This window comes from Drosophila novamexicana, unplaced genomic scaffold (genome assembly GCF_003285875.2).
Source record: "Drosophila novamexicana strain 15010-1031.04,08,12 unplaced genomic scaffold, DnovRS2.1 tig00001831-arrow-arrow-pilon, whole genome shotgun sequence".
In the NCBI taxonomy this organism is placed as follows: Eukaryota; Metazoa; Arthropoda; class Insecta; order Diptera; family Drosophilidae; genus Drosophila; species Drosophila novamexicana.
In genome coordinates this window covers 192501-210369 of record NW_020824897.1, presented here as the reverse complement: position 1 = coordinate 210369, position 17869 = coordinate 192501, and the positions used below count along the sequence as shown (strand labels likewise).

The window sequence follows — 17869 nt, the reverse complement described above, 5'->3', positions numbered from 1 at the left end:
AAGGTGACTGATAAAATCACCTTGTTTTTAATAATTCCATTATAAAACAGGAATGTAAATTGCGCGTGACAATCGGCGATCTGAATGTTAATTTTTATACCCTGAACCCATTAAAAATGGGTATAATGGGTATATCATTTTAAGTAGGCTGCTTCATTATCTATTGTACGAATTGTAGCGACAATTGCAGTATAAAAGGGCAACGCCTCGTTAAAGGTTGAGAACGACTTTTTCCTTTTTAGAATCATGTCTTTAAACTCTTTTTTAGCGAGGTGGCCCCGACCCTAATTATACCATCTTTCCATAGTTGTCTGATTTCGCCATTGACTGTGGCGGACTGAGGTATTGAAAGGTAGTGTCTCGTTTGAGTTCGAAAACACTTTTATTCTTTCTAGTATCGTGTTTTTGAATTCCCTTTTAATGGAACTGGTTACCACTATGTCAATTACATTTGTGAAGTTTACCCTATCACAGTTATTGTATCGTAACTTTTCGGATGTATTTTGGTATTCTAGAGTGCTGTTTCGTAGATTTAATGTCACTACCGCCCGCGTTAGTAGGTACAAGCATATGATGACATCAAAAGTACTGAGCGTGTCTAGTAAAAAATGGGGTGACTTGCTGGAAAATGTTCATCAGGCATTTGATTTAGATATTACTAAAGCCATTTATTAAACTTACAGGGAAAGGTTTGTCGACAGAAATTATGTTTTTTAGCTCCTTTACGGGCCTTATAAAATTTATTGCCACCTTTGTATCTAAGTATTAGAATTTTTAATGTTCTCCCAGGCAGCTGTCGCTCAATGACCGGTAACTGGGAGCACCCACTAAAAAATTTAACGACTCGTTGCCGTATGTGGAATTGTTATCATCTTCTATGTCACTAACTGCAGATGCAGCTGTTATTTCATAATTTTCCTCTTGAATGTCAGAGGCGTTTTGATCGACGTGACAAAGGAGCTGACGCCTTTGACATGCGTTCAGACGTGTTCTGTCGTTTTTGAGCCGGTGCCATATTTGTGTGGGCTCTCCCGAACTCTGTGCGTTGCTTGAATTTCACTGAGGAATCAACTTCCTGGTTCTGGGGCTTGACTTTGCTATTCTTTCTAATTTTGGTCTTGGTTACGTTTGACGAAATGGGGGTTTTTTTTTTAACCCGTTCCTCTCCGTTCTTTTTTCCCTGCCTAGCTTCTGAGCGATTTTTGTTGAGCTCGGTTGCTTTCGTTTCATTTGACCGTTGTACTGCATTTAGCTTAAATTTCCCTGCCTAACCATCTGTGGCCCCTGGTGCAGGAGGCGTTCCGATGTTCTATCTATTGCAGGCCCTCTAATTTTGTTCGGACGGCTTTGAACGGCTTTGAAATGGCCACTACTGCCATCGTATGACTTGCAAAGCTCGTAAGCTCGTACTACGTATTCGTCTGCAACACCATTACAATCGGGTACCGATTTTTCTATATCTAACGTTGATTCTTTAGTACACCTCGACTTGGGGTGGCTCTAACTGTAAAGAGTTCATTTAAGTTTTTAATACATTGAATCCTTTTTTTGTTGGGCAAAGGCCTGGCTTACTGCTCCGGCAATAAGCGTTTGAATCTGGGTGGCACCCATGTCTGCCAAATCTTCTCTATATTGCTGATGACTTTGTACATGATATTAAATTTCCCTATAAGCTGAGAAGTTCATCAGCTTGTTAGCAAGGAAGGGAAAAAACAATCTGGTAAGCATTCCACGTACTCGTGTTTTTGCAATGGCCGACTATAAACACAAAGTTGGCGTGAAAAGGAGCAAAATAAAAAAGGTTATAGTCGGGAGCTCCCGACTACGGAATACCCTGAACCCTCTTCTTCCAACATTAAATGCATACGTATATTATATTTAGAAGCTATATGTTTGGTGACTCTAGCTCTTGTTATTTACCAAAATTGCTCAAAAAACAGGATGTCGATATAAACTTTTATCGATTGCTTGGAAACGGAGTAAGTTATCGATTATCGGAAACAAACTCGATCTGCGCAGGCTCTAGGAGCACCTACATCTAAAATTGTAAGTCTCTAGCTCTTATAGGTTCTGAGATCATTGCGTTATACGGACGGACGGACGGACGGACAGACAGACGGACATGCTGATCAAGAATATATGTATGTACTTTATGGGGTCGGAGATGCTTCCTTCTGCCTGTTACATACATTTGCATTTTGCAAAAATATTGTATTTTTTATACCCTTTCAGAGGGTATTATAATTTTGTCGTGAAATATGTAACGCTTAGAAGGAGACATCTCCGACCCCATAAAGTATATATATTCTTGATCAGTATTAACAGCCGAGTCGATATAGCCATGTCCGTCTGTCCGTCTCACCGTCTGTCCGTCTGTCTGTTTCTATGCGAACTAGTCCCTCAGTTTTAAAGCTATCTTAATGAAACTTTGGAAAACTCCCTCTTTCTGTTGCACGCAGCACATAAGTCAAAACCAGCTTGATCGGACCACTATATCATATAGCTGCCATAGGAACTATCGGTCGAAAATTAAGTTTTTGTGTGAAAAAACATTTTGGTTATCAAGATATCTTGACCAAACTCGGCATTTGTTAGTTTTACTATGCTCCTCATATATATGCAAAATCCAATTCAGATCGGACCACTATATCATACAGCTGTCATAGGAACGATCGGTCGAAAATTAAGTTGTTGTATGAAAAAACATTTTGTTTTTTAAGATATCTTGACCAAACTCGGCAGTTATATCACTATATCATATACATAGCTGCCATAGGAACGATCGGTCGAAAATTAAGGTGTTGTATGAAAAAACATTTTGTTTTTCAAGATATCTTAACCAAACTCGGCATTTATTAGTTTTACTATACTCCTTATATATAAGCAAAATCATATTAAGATCGGAGCTCTATGTCATATAGCTGCCATAGAAACGATCAGTCGAAAATTAAGTTGTTGTATGAGAAAATATTTTGTTTTTCAAGATATTTTACCCAAAGTCTGCATTTATTAGTTTTACTATGCTTTTCATATAAATGCAAATTCCTATTAAGATCGGTACACTATTTCAAATAGCTGCCACAGGAACGATCGGTAGAAAACTAGGTTTTCGATTACAAACCTATTTTGCTTTTTAATATATCTTTCCCAAACTCGGCATTAACTATTTACCCTGTGCTTCTTTGATACGGGCAAATCACTATAAGCATTATGAAAAGGTTGGGTCTGCAAGGGTATTAGATCTTCGGCATGCCGAAGATAGCCTTTCTTTCTCATTTTCAATGGGTTCAGGGTATACAAAAGTAGGCATACAAGCCCAAATTAGTATTTTCTTAAAATTTCAGTAAAAATATACATCAGCTACCACTTAAATACTCATCATCGGATAAACACCGGTCACTGAAATTGGTATTACAAAGTGAGCTAATATACAAATATCAAGTAAGTATTTATGTATGATGAATTCACCTTGGCTGGTTTTGGCCGATCTTATTGGTCTCTTTATAATAATTAATTTAATTATATTAAATAAATATGTGGTCTAAAGTGCACTTTGAAGACATTCTCAAAACACCCCGCCGAACCACCGTCGCAAAAATTTCAACTTCCTTTTACAAATTCTCACACATAAGAAAACATGTTTTCTCACACTCGTTTGTGGCTGTTTCGCCACCGAGAGAGGGAAATCACTTTTTTTATTCCCCTAACCCAGGGAAAATGGGTGAAACATAGTAGATATAACAAATATTATAACTTCATTTAAGACAATATACAAATTTAATGAAAAAATTAGAACTTTACGTGCGGCAAAATTTTAAGAGCAATAAACAATTAAAGTTAATATTATAACCAAAAATTTGCAAAAAGTAGGAGCTTTATTCAAATAAATATTACCCTTGAAGAAGGTATTATAATTTTGTCGTGAAATGTGTAACGCATAGAAGAAGACATCTCTGAGCCCATAAAGTATATATATTCTTGATCAGTATCAACAGCCGAGTCGATATAGCCATGTCCGTCTGACCGTCAGTCTGTTTCTATGCAAACTAGTCTCTCAGTTTTAAAGCTATCTTAATGAATCTTTGCAAAAGTCCCTTTATCTGTTGCAAGCAGCACATATGTCAAAACCAGCTGGATCGGACCACTATATCATATAGCTGCCATAGAAACGATCGGTCGAAACTTAAGTTGTTGTATAAAAAAACATTTTGTTTTTCAAGATATCTTGACCAAACCCGGCACTTATTAGTTCTACTTTAGTCCTTATATATATGCAAAATCCAATTAAGATCGGACCACAATATCATGTAGCTGCCATAGGAACGATCGGTCGAAAATTAAGTTGTTGTATGAAAAAACATTTTGTTTTTCAAGATATCTTGACCAAACTCGACATTTATTACTTTTACTATACTCCTCATATATAGGCAAAATCATATTAAGATCGGAACTTTAGTACATTTAGCTGCCAAAGGAACGATCCATCGAAAATTAAGTTGTTGTACGAACAAACATTTTTATTTTTTAGATATCTTGCCCAAACTCGTCATTTATTAGTTTTACTATACTCCTCATATATATGCAATATCCTATTTAGATCGGGCCACTATAAAATATAGCTGCCATAGGAACGATCGGTCGAAAATTAAGTTTTTGTATGGAAATACATTTTGTTTATCAAGATATCTTTACCAAACTCGGCATTAATTAGTTTTACTATGCTCCTCATACATATGCAAAATCCTATAAACATCGTACCACTATATCATATAGGTTCCATAGGATCGATCGGTCGAAAATTAAGTTGTTTGAAAATACATTTTGTCTATCAACAACTCGGCATTTATTAGTTTTACTATGCTCCTCATACATATGCAAAATCCTATTAAGATCTGACCACTGTATCATATAGCTGCCATAGGAACGATCGGTCGGAACTTAAGTTGTTGTATGAAAAAACATTTTTATTTTCTATATATCTTGAACAAACTCGACATTTATTAGTTTTACTATACTCCTCATATATATGCAATATCCTATTAGGATCGGACCACTATATAATATAGCTGCCATAGGAACGATCGGTCGAAAATGAAGTTTTTGTATGGAAATACATTTTTTTTATCAAGATATCTTTACCAAACTCGGCTTTAATTAGTTTTACTATGCTCCTCATATATATGTAATATTCTATTAAGATCGGACCACTATATAATATAGCTGCCATAGGTACGATCGATGGAAAATTAAGTATTTTTTATGAAAATACATTTTGTTTATCAAGATATCTTTAGCAAACTCGGCATTTATTAGTTTGACTATGCTCCTTATACATATGCAAAATCCTATCAACATCGGACCACTATATCATATAGGAACGATCGGTCGAAAATTAAGTTGTATGAAAAAACATTTTGTTTCTCAAGATATCTTGAACAATGTTTGCATTTATTAGTTCTACTAATTACCTCATATATATGCAAGATCCTATTTATATCGCAACACTATATCATATAGCTGCCATAGGAACAATAGGTCAAAAATTAAGTTGTATGAAAATACAATTTTTTTTCAAGATATCTTGACCAAACGCGACATTTATTAGTTTTAATATTCCCCTCATAGAAAGGCAAAATCATATTAAGATCGGACCACTATATAATATAGCTGCCATAGGAACGATCCGTCGAAAATTAAGTTGTTGTATGAAAAAACATTTTTATTTTTTAGATATCTTGACCAAACTCGACATTTATTAGTTTTACTATACTCCTCATATATATGCAATATTCTATTAAGATCGGACCACTATATAATATAGCTGCCATAGGAACGATCGATGGAAAATTAAGTTTTTTTTTTTGAAAATACATTTTGTTTATCAAGATATCTTTACCAAACTCGGCATTTATTAGTTCTACTTTACTCTTTATATATATGCAATATCCTATTAGGATCGGACCACTATATAATATAGCTGCCATAGGAACGATCGGTCGAAAATGAAGTTTTTGTATGGAAATACATTTTTTTTATCAAGATATCTTTACCAAACTCGGCTTTAATTAGTTTTACTATGCTCCTCATATATATGTAATATTCTATTAAGATCGGACCACTATATAATATAGCTGCCATAGGTACGATCGATGGAAAATTAAGTATTTTTTATGAAAATACATTTTGTTTATCAAGATATCTTTAGCAAACTCGGCATTTATTAGTTTGACTATGCTCCTTATACATATGCAAAATCCTATCAACATCGGACCACTATATCATATAGGAACGATCGGTCGAAAATTAAGTTGTATGAAAAAACATTTTGTTTCTCAAGATATCTTGAACAATGTTTGCATTTATTAGTTCTACTAATTACCTCATATATATGCAAGATCCTATTTATATCGCAACACTATATCATATAGCTGCCATAGGAACAATAGGTCAAAAATTAAGTTGTATGAAAATACAATTTTTTTTCAAGATATCTTGACCAAACGCGACATTTATTAGTTTTAATATTCCCCTCATAGAAAGGCAAAATCATATTAAGATCGGACTACTATATCATATAGCTGCCATAGGAACGATCCGTCGAAAATTAAGTTGTTGTATGAAAAAACATTTTTATTTTTTAGATATCTTGACCAAACTCGACATTTATTAGTTTTACTATACTCCTCATATATATGCAATATTCTATTAAGATCGGACCACTATATAATATAGCTGCCATAGGAACGATCGATGGAAAATTAAGTTTTTTTTTTTGAAAATACATTTTGTTTATCAAGATATCTTTACCAAACTCGGCATTTATTAGTTCTACTTTACTCTTTATATATATGCAACTTTCAATTAAGATCGGACCACTATATTATATAGCTGCTATAGGAACGATCCGTCGAAAATTAAGTTGTTGTATGAAAAAACATTTTTATTTTTTAGATATCTTGACCAAACTCGGCATTTATTAGTTCTACTTTAGTCCATATATATATGTAAATTCCAATTAAGATCGGACCACTATATCATATAGGTGCCATAGGAACGATCGGTCGCAACTTAAGTTGTTGTATGAAAAAACATTTTGATTTTCAAGATATCTTGACCAAACTCGGCATTTATTAGTTTTACTATACTCCTCATATATATGCAAAATCCTATTACTATCGGACCACTATATCATATAGCTGCCATAGAAACGATCGGTCGAAAATTAAGTTTTTGTATGAAAGTACATTTTGTCTATCAAGATATCTTGACCAAACTCGGCATTTATTAGTTTTACTGTGCTCCTCATACGTATGCTAAATCCTATTAAGATCGGACCACTATATCATATATTTGTAATAGGAACGATCGGTCGGAACTTAAGTTGTTGTATGAAAAAACATTTTGTTTTCAAGATATCTTGACCAAACTCGGCATTTATTAGTTTTACTTTTCTCCTTATATATATGCAAAATCCAATTAAGATCAGACCACTATATCATATAGCTGCCAAAGGAACGATCCGTCGAAAATTAAGTAGTTGTATGAAAAAACATTTTTATTTTTTAGATATCTTGACCAAACTCGACATTTATTAGTTTTACTATACTCCTCATATATATGCAATATCCTATTAAGATCGGACCACTATATCATATAGATGCCATAGGAACGATCGGACAAAAATTAAGTTGTATGAAAAAACATTTCTTTTTTCAAGATATTGTAACGAACACGACGGTTACGCTGGGCGCGTCTCGCCTAACACTCGTGTTGTGCATTGGGAGCGTACTCCGTCTACGGGTTCCGACCGTGCTCAGGGAAGGGGCGTGGGTCCTTTTGCTCCCTAACACACTAGACGCGTCAAGTATAATAAAGAAAAAAAAGGTAGACAGAGTTAAGGTATGACGGAATACCACGATATATAAGGAGCGACTACGATCTGCAAGCAGAATATATCATATAGAGCCGAGGAGCTAAGATGTTGGCTACCATCGGTCTTCACCCACCCTGCCTGTAGCTGCATCTGCGATTGTCATTGCAACTACCCTTTGGATGCGATATTATTTGCCTAAGGTGCCCAAAAAAGAATTAAGATTCCATTTTATCATATAATTGTATTCAAAGAAAATTTAAACTTCATTATACATTACGTGAGAGGAACAACGTTTTCCTTTTTTTTTATAAAACTAAACTCAATCTGGGCAAAAACACACATGAATGAGATTACACTTCGAAACTAATATGAAGTAAAATTACTGCTGATCTGAATGAAAAGTTATCTGTAATTACGAAGGCTGCTTCGGAGTACACCCGCTGACTATAACCGCGATTCAAACAATACGTGCAATTCGATTTATTACTTTTACTATACTCCTCATATATAGGCAAAATCATATTAAGATCGGAACTTTAGTACATTTAGCTGCCAAAGGAACGATCCATCGAAAATTAAGTTGTTGTACGAACAAACATTTTTATTTTTTAGATATCTTGCCCAAACTCGTCATTTATTAGTTTTACTATACTCCTCATATATATGCAATATCCTATTTAGATCGGGCCACTATAAAATATAGCTGCCATAGGAACGATCGGTCGAAAATTAAGTTTTTGTATGGAAATACATTTTGTTTATCAAGATATCTTTACCAAACTCGGCATTAATTAGTTTTACTATGCTCCTCATACATATGCAAAATCCTATAAACATCGTACCACTATATCATATAGATTCCATAGGATCGATCGGTCGAAAATTAAGTTGTTTGAAAATACATTTTGTCTATCAACAACTCGGCATTTATTAGTTTTACTATGCTCCTCATACATATGCAAAATCCTATTAAGATCGGACCACTGTATCATATAGCTGCCATAGGAACGATCGGTCGGAACTTAAGTTGTTGTATGAAAAAACATTTTTATTTTCTATATATCTTGAACAAACTCGACATTTATTAGTTTTACTATACTCCTCATATATATGCAATATCCTATTAGGATCGGACCACTATATAATATAGCTGCCATAGGAACGATCGGTCGAAAATGAAGTTTTTGTATGGAAATACATTTTTTTTATCAAGATATCTTTACCAAACTCGGCTTTAATTAGTTTTACTATGCTCCTTATATATATGTAATATTTTATTAAGATCGGACCACTATATAATATAGCTGCCATAGGTACGATCGATGGAAAATTAAGTTTTTTTTATGAAAATACATTTTGTTTATCAAGATATCTTTACCAAACTCGGCATTTATTAGTTTGACTATGCTCCTCATACATATGCAAAATCCTATCAACATCGGACCACTATATCATATAGGAACGATCGGTCGAAAATTAAGTTGTATGAAAAAACATTTTCTTTCTCAAGATATCTTGAACAATCTTTGCATTTATTAGTTCTACTAATTACCTCATATATATGCAAAATCCTATTTATATCGCAACACTATATCATATAGCTGCCATAGGAACAATAGGTCAAAAATTAAGTTGTATGAAAATAAAATTTTTTTTCAAGATATCTTGACCAAACGCGACATTTATTAGTTTTAATATTCCCCTCATAGAAAGGCAAAATCATATTAGGATCGGACCACTATATAATATAGCTGCCATAGGAACGATCCGTCGAAAATTAAGTTGTTGTATGAAAAAACATTTTTATTTTTTAGATATCTTGACCAAACTCGGCATTTATTAGTTCTACTTTAGTCCATATATATATGTAAATTCCAATTAAGATCGGACCACTATATCATATAGGTGCCATACGAACGATCGGTCGGAACTTAAGTTGTTGTATGAAAAAACATTTTGTTTTCAAGATATCTTGACCAAACTCGGCCTTTATTAGTTTTACTATACTTCTCATATATATGCAAAATAATGTTAAGATCGGACCACTATATCATATAGCTGCCATAGGAACGATCGGTCGAAAATTCAGTTGTATGAAAAAACATTTTTTTCAAGATATCTTGACCAAACTCGGCATTTATTAGTTTTATTAAACTTCTCATATAAAGGCAAAATCATGTTAAGATCGGACGATTATATGATATAGCTGTCATAGTAACGATCGATAAAAATTAATTTGTTGTATGAAAAAACATTTTGTTTTTTAGATATCTTGACCAAACTCGACTTTTATTAGTTTTACTGTGCTCTTTATATATAGGCAAGATAATGTTAAGATCGGACCACTATATCATATAGCTGCCATAGGAACGATCGGTGGAAAATTAAGGTGTATAAAAAAACATTTTGTTTTTCAAGATATCTTGACCAAACTCGGAATATATTAGTGTTACTATACTCCTCATATATAGGCAAAATTATGTAAAGATCGGACCACTATATCATATAGCTGCCACAGGAACGATTGGTTGAAAACTAAGTTGTATGAAAAAACATTTTGTTTTTCAAGATATCTTGACCAAACTCGGCATTTATTAGTTTTACTATACTCCGCGTATATAGGCAAAATCATGTTAAGATCGGACTACTATATCATATAGCTGCCATAGGAACGATCGGTAAAAATTAAGTTGTTGTCTGAAAAAACATTTTGTTTTTTAGATATCTTGACCAAACTTTACTTTTATTAGTTTTACTGTACTCCTCATATATAGGCAAAATCCTATTAAGTTCGGACCACTTATCATATAGCTGCCATGGGAACGATCGGTCGGAAATTAAGTCGTTGTATGAAAAAGCATTTTGATTTTCAAGATATCTCGACCAAACTCGACATTTATTAGTTTTTCTATACTCCGCGAATATATGCAAAATCCTATTAATATCGGACCACTATATCGTATAGCTGCCATAGGAACAATAGGCCGAAAAAAAAATGTTGTATAAAAAAAAAATATGGTGTTTATTAGATATCTTGACCAAACTCTATGTTTATTAGTTCTACTATACTACTCATATATAGGCAAAATCATATTAAGATCGGACCACTATATCCTATAGCTGCCATAAGAACGATCGGTCGGAAATTAAGTTGTTGTATGAAAAAACATTTTTCTTTTTTAGATACTTGACCAAACTCGACATTTATTAGTTTTACTATACTCCTTAATATATGCAATATCCTATTAAGATCGGACCACTATATAATATAAGTACCATAGGAACGATCGGTCGAAAATTAAGTTTTTGTATAAAAATACATTTTGTCTATCAAGATATCTTGACCAAACTCTACTTTTATTAGTTTTACTGTACTCCTCATATATAGGCAAAACCATATTAAGTTCGGACCACTTATCATATAGCTGCCATGGGAACGATCGGTCGGAAATTAAGTTGTTGTATGAAAAAGCATTTTGTTTTTCAAGATATCATGACCAAACTCGGCATTTATTAGTTTTACTATACTCCGCGTATATAGACAAAATCATGTTAAGATCGGCCTACTATGTCATATAGCTGTCATAGGAACGATCGGTAAAAATTAAGTTGTGTGACAAAACATTTTGTGTTTCAAGATATTATGACCATACTCGGCATTTATTAGTTTTACTCTACTCCGCGTATAAAGGCAAAATCATGTTAAGATCGGACTACTGTATCCTATAGCTGCCATAGAAACGATCGGTCGAAAAATAAATTGTTGTATGAAAAAGCATTTTGTTTTTCAAGATATCATGACCAAACTCGACATTTATTAGTTTTACTATACTCCGCGTATATAGACAAAATCATGTTAAGATCGGCCTACTCTGTCATATAGCTGTCATAGGAACGATCGGTAAAAATTTAGTTGTATGAAAAAACATTTTGTTTTTCAAGATATCTTGACCAATCTCGACATTTATTAGTTAAACTATACACCTCATATATATGCAAAAGACTATTAAGATCGGACCACTATATCATATAGCTGCCATAGGAACGATCGGTCGGATATTAAATTGTTGTATGAAAAAACATTTTGTTCTTCAAGATATCTTGACCAAACTCGGCATTTATTAGTTTTACTATACTCCTCAGATATATGCAATATCCTATTAAGATCGGACCACTATATCATATAGCTGACATAGGAACGATCGATCGAAAATTAATTTGTATGAAAAAACATTTTGTTTTTCAAGATATCTTGACCAATCTCGGCATTTATTAGTTTAACCATACTCCTCATATATATGCAAAAGCCTTTTAAGATCGGACCACTATATCATATAGCTGCCATAGGAACGATCGGTCGAAAATAAATTGTTGTATGCAAAAACATTTTGGTTTCAACATATTTTGACCAAACTCGGCGTTTATTAGTTTTACTATACTCGGCGTATATATGCAAAATTCTATTAAGATCGGACCACTAAATCCTATAGCTGCCATAAAAACGATCGGTCGGAAATTAAGTTGTTGTATGAAAAAACATTTTTATTTTTTAGATATCTTGACCAAACTCGACATTTATTAGTTTTACTATACTCCTCATATATATGCAATATCCTATTAAGATCGGACCACTATATAATATAAGTGGCATAGGAACGATCGGCAGAAAAAAAAAATGTTGTATGAAAAAACATTTTGTTTATTAGATATCTTGACCAAACTCTACGTTTATTAGTTCTACTATACCCCTCATATATAGGCAAAATCATATTAAGATCGGACTACTATATCATACAGCTGCCATAGGAACGATCGGTCGAAAATTAAGTTTTTGTATGAAAATACATTTTGTCTATCAAGATATCTTGACCAAACTCGGCATTTATTAGTTTTACTATGCTCCTCACACATATGCAAAGTCCTATTAAGAGCGGACCACTATAGCTGCCATAGGAACGATCGGTAAAAACTAAGTTGTATGAAAAACATTTTGTGTTTCAAGATATCTTGACCAATCTCGGCATTTATTAGTTTTACTGTTATCCGCATACATAGGAAAAACCATATTAAGTTCGGACCACTTATCATATAGGTGCCATAGGAAGGATCGGTCGGAAATTAAGTTGTTGTATGAAAAAGCATTTTGTTTTTAAGATATCTTGACCAAACTCGACATTTATTAGTTTTACTATTCTCCTCATATATATGTAAAATCCTATTAATATCGGACCACTATATCCTATAGCTGCCATAGAAACGATCGGTCGGGAAATGAGTTGTTGTATGAAAAAACATTTTGTTTTTCAAGATATCATGACCAAACTCGGCATTTATTAGTTTTACTATACTCCGCGTATATAGACAAAATCATGTTAAGATCGGACTACTATATCATATAGCTGCCATAGGAATGATCGGTAAAAACTAAGTTGTATGAAAAAACATTTTGTGTTTCAAGATATCTTGACCAATCTCGGCATTTATTAGTTTTACTGTTATCCGCATACATAGGAAAAACCATATTAAGTTCGGACCACTTATCATATAGCTGCCATAGGAAGGATCGGTCGGAAATTAAGTTGTTGTATGAAAAAGCATTTTGTTTTTAAGATATCTTGACCAAGCTCGACATTTATTAGTTTTACTATACTCCGCGTATATATGCAAAATCCTATTAAGATTGGACCACTATATCCTATAGCTGCCATAGAAACGATCGTTCGGAAATTAAGTTGTTGTATGAAAAAGCATTTTGTTTTTAAGATATCTTGACCAAACTCGGCATTTATTAGTTTTACTATACTCCGCGTATATAGGCAAAATCATGTTAAGATCGGACTACTATATCATATAGTTGCCATAGGAACGATCGGTCTGAAATTAAGTTGTTGTATGAAAAAGCATTTTGTTTTTAAGATATCTTGACCAAACTCGACATTTATTAGTTTTACTATTCTCCTCATATATATGTAAAATCCTATTAATATCGGACCACTATATCCTATAGCTGCCATAGAAACGATCGGTCGGGAAATGAGTTGTTGTATGAAAAAACATTTTGTTTTTCAAGATATCATGACCAAACTCGGCATTTATTAGTTTTACTATACTCCTCAGATATATGCAATATCCTATTAAGATCGGACCTTTATATCATATAGCTGCCATAGGAACGATCGGTCGAAAATTAAGTTGTATGAAACAACATTTTTATTTTTTAGATATCTTGACCAAACTCGACATTTATTAGTTTTACTATTCTCCTCATATATATGCAATATCCTATTAAGATCGGACCACTATATAATATAAGTGCCATAGGAACGATCGGTCGAAACTTAAGTTGTTGTATGAAAAAACATTTTGATTTTCAAGATATCTTGACCAAACTCGGCATTTATTAGTTTTACTATACTCCTCATATATATGCAAAATCCTATTAAGATCGGACCACTATATCGTATAGCTGCCATAGGAACAATCGGCCGAAAAAAAAATGTTGTATGAAAAAACATTTTGTTTTTTAGATATCTGCCATAGGAACGATCGGACGAAAATTAAGTTGTATGAAAAAACATTTTATTTTTTAGATATCTTGAACAAACTTTACGTTTATTAGTTCTACTATACCCCTCATATATAGGCAAAATCATATTAAGATCGGACCACTATATCATATAGCTGCCATAGGAACGATTGGTCGAAAATTAAGTTTTTGTATGAAAATACATTTTGTCTATCAAGATATCTTGACCAAAGTCGGCATTTATTAGTTTTACTATGCTCCTCATACATATGCAAAATTCTATTAAGATCGGACTACTATATCATATAGCTGCCATAGGAATGATCGGTAAAACCTAAGTTGTATGAAAAAACATTTTGTGTTTCAAGATATCTTGACCAATCTCGGCATTTATTAGTTTTACTGTACTCCGCATACATAGGAAAAACCATATTAAGTTCGGACCACTTATCATATAGCTGCCATAGGAAGGATCGGTCGGAAATTAAGTTGTTGTATGAAAAAGCATTTTGTTTTTAAGATATCTTGACCAAGCTCGACATTTATTAGTTTTACTATACTCCGCGTATATATGCAAAATCCTATTAAGATTGGACCACTATATCCTATAGCTGCCATAGAAACGATCGTTCGGAAATTAAGTTGTTGTATGAAAAAGCATTTTGTTTTTAAGATATCTTGACCAAACTCGGCATTTATTAGTTTTACTATACTCCGCGTATATAGGCAAAATCATGTTAAGATCGGACTACTATATCATATAGTTGCCATAGGAACGATCGGTCTGAAATTAAGTTGTTGTATGAAAAAGCATTTTGTTTTTAAGATATCTTGACCAAACTCGACATTTATTAGTTTTACTATACTCCGCGTATATATGCAAAATCCTATTAAGATTGGACCACTATATCCTATAGCTGCCATAGAAACGATCGGTCGAAAATTAAGTTGTATGAAAAAGCATTTTGTTTTTAGGATAACTTAACCAAACTCGGCATTTATTAGTTTTACTATACTCCGCGTATATAGGCAAAATCATGTTAAGATCGGACTACTATATCATATAGTTGCCATAGGAACGATCGGGCTGAAATTAAGTTGTTGTATGAAAAAGCATTTTGTTTTTCAAGATATCATGACCAAACTCGACATTTATTACTTTTACTATTCTCCTCATATATATGCAAAACCCTATTAATATTCTCCTCATATATATGCAAAATCCTATTAATATCGGACCACTATATCATATAGCTGCCATAGGAACGATCGGTCGAAAATAAATTTTTGTATGCAAAAACATTTTGTTTTCAACATATCTTGATCAAACTCGGCGTTTATGAGTTTTACTATACTTCGCATATATAGGCAAAATAATGTTAAGATCGCACCACTATATAATATAGCTGCCATAGGAAAGAACTGTAAAAATTAAGTTGTTGTATGAAAAAACATTTTGTTTTTCAAGATATCTTGACCAAACTCGACATTTATTACTTTTACTATTCTCCTCATATATATGCAAAATCCTATTAATATTCTCCTCATATATATGCAAAATCCTATTAATATCGGACCACTATATCATATAGCTGCCATAGGAAAGAACTGTAAAAATTAAGTTGTTGTATGAAAAAACATTTTGTTTTTCAAGATATCTTGACCAAACTCGACATTTATTACTTTTACTATTCTCCTCATATATATGCAAAATCCTATTAATATTCTCCTCATATATATGCAAAATCCTATTAATATCGGACCACTATATCCTATAGCTGCCATAGAAACGATCGGTCGAAAATTAAGTTGTATGAAAAAGCATTTTGTTTTTAAGATATCTTAACCAAACTCGGCATTTATTAGTTTTACTATACTCCGCGTATATAGGCAAAATCATGTTAAGATCGGACTACTATATCATATAGTTGCCATAGGAACGATCGGTCTGAAATTAAGTTGTTGTATGAAAAAGCATTTTGTTTTTAAGATATCTTGACCAAACTCGACATTTATTAGTTTTACTATTCTCCTCAAATATATGTAAAATCCTATTAATATCGGACCACTATATCCTATAGCTGCCATAGAAACGATCGGTCGGGAAATAAGTTGTTGTATGAAAAAACATTTTGTTTTTCAAGATATCATGACCAAACTCGGCATTTATTAGTTTTACTATACTCCTTAGATATATGCAATATTCTATTAAGATCGGACCTTTATATCATATAGCTGCCATAGGAACGATCGGTCGAAACTTAAGTTGTTGTATGAAAAAACATTTTGTTTTTCAAGATATCTTGACCAATCTCGGCATTTATTAGTTTAACTATACTCCTCATATATAGGCAAAATCATGTTAAGAAAATAATATACTTGTTGTATGAAAAAACTTTTTGTTTTTTAGATATCTTGACCAAACTCGACTTTTATTTGTTTTACTGCGCTCTTTATATATAGGCAAAATCATGTTCAGATCGGACCACTATATCATATAGCTGCCATAGGAACGATTGGTGGAAAATGAAGTTGTATGAAAAAACATTTTCTTTTTCAAGATATCTTGACCAAACTCCGAATATATTAGTTTTACTATACTCCTCATATATAGGCAAAATTATGTTAAGATATATCATATAGCTGCCACAGGAACGATTGGTCGAAAATGAAGTTGTATGAAAAAACATTTTCTTTTTCAAGATATCTTGACCAAACTCGGAATATATTAGTTTTATTATACTTCTCATATATAGGCAAAATCATGTTAAGATCGGACTACTATATCATATAGCTGCGATAGCAACGATCGGTAAAAATTAAGTTGTTGTAAGAAAAAAAATTTTGTTTTTTAGATATCTTGACCAAACTCGACTTTTATTTGTTTTACTGTGCTCTTTATATATACGCAAAATCATGTTCAGATCGGACCACTATATCATATAGCTGCCCTAGGAACGATTTGTCGAAAATGAAGTTGTATGAAAAAACATTTTCTTTTTCAAGATATCTTGACCAAACTCGGAATATATTAGTTTTATTATACTCCTCATATATAGGCAAAATTATGTTAAGATATATCATATAGCTGCCACAGGAACGATTGGTTGAAAACTTAGGTGTATGAAAAAACATTATGTTATTCAAGATATCTTGACCAAACTCGGCATTTATTAGTTTTACTATACTCCGCGTATATAAACAAAATCATGTTAAGATCGGACTACTATATCATATAGCTGCCATAGGAATGATCGGTAAAACCTAAGTTGTATGAAAAAACATTTTGTGTTTCAAGATATCTTGACCAATCTCGGCATTTATAAGCTTTACTGTACTCCGCATATATAGGAAAAACCATATTAAGTTCGGACCACTTATCATATAGCTGCCATAGGAAGGATCGGTCGGAAATTAAGTTGTTGTATGAAAAAGCATTTTGTTTTTAAGATATCTTGACCAAGCTCGAC

The 17869-nt window shown here is 32.9% G+C and overlaps 1 protein-coding gene across 1 annotated transcript in view; it reads left to right on the top strand.

Annotated features, from left to right (window-relative positions):
* Positions 1-3281: 3281 nt before the first annotated feature.
* Positions 3282-17869, top strand: part of LOC115768533 — a gene marked incomplete at its 3' end in the record, with an annotated part of 155994 nt that continues 141406 nt past the window's right edge. The window contains exons 1-2 of the mRNA XM_030713122.1: positions 3282-3292; positions 3345-3441. Of these exons, the coding sequence (XP_030568982.1) occupies positions 3282-3292; positions 3345-3441 (108 nt within the window). The remainder of the gene's footprint in view (positions 3293-3344; positions 3442-17869) is intronic.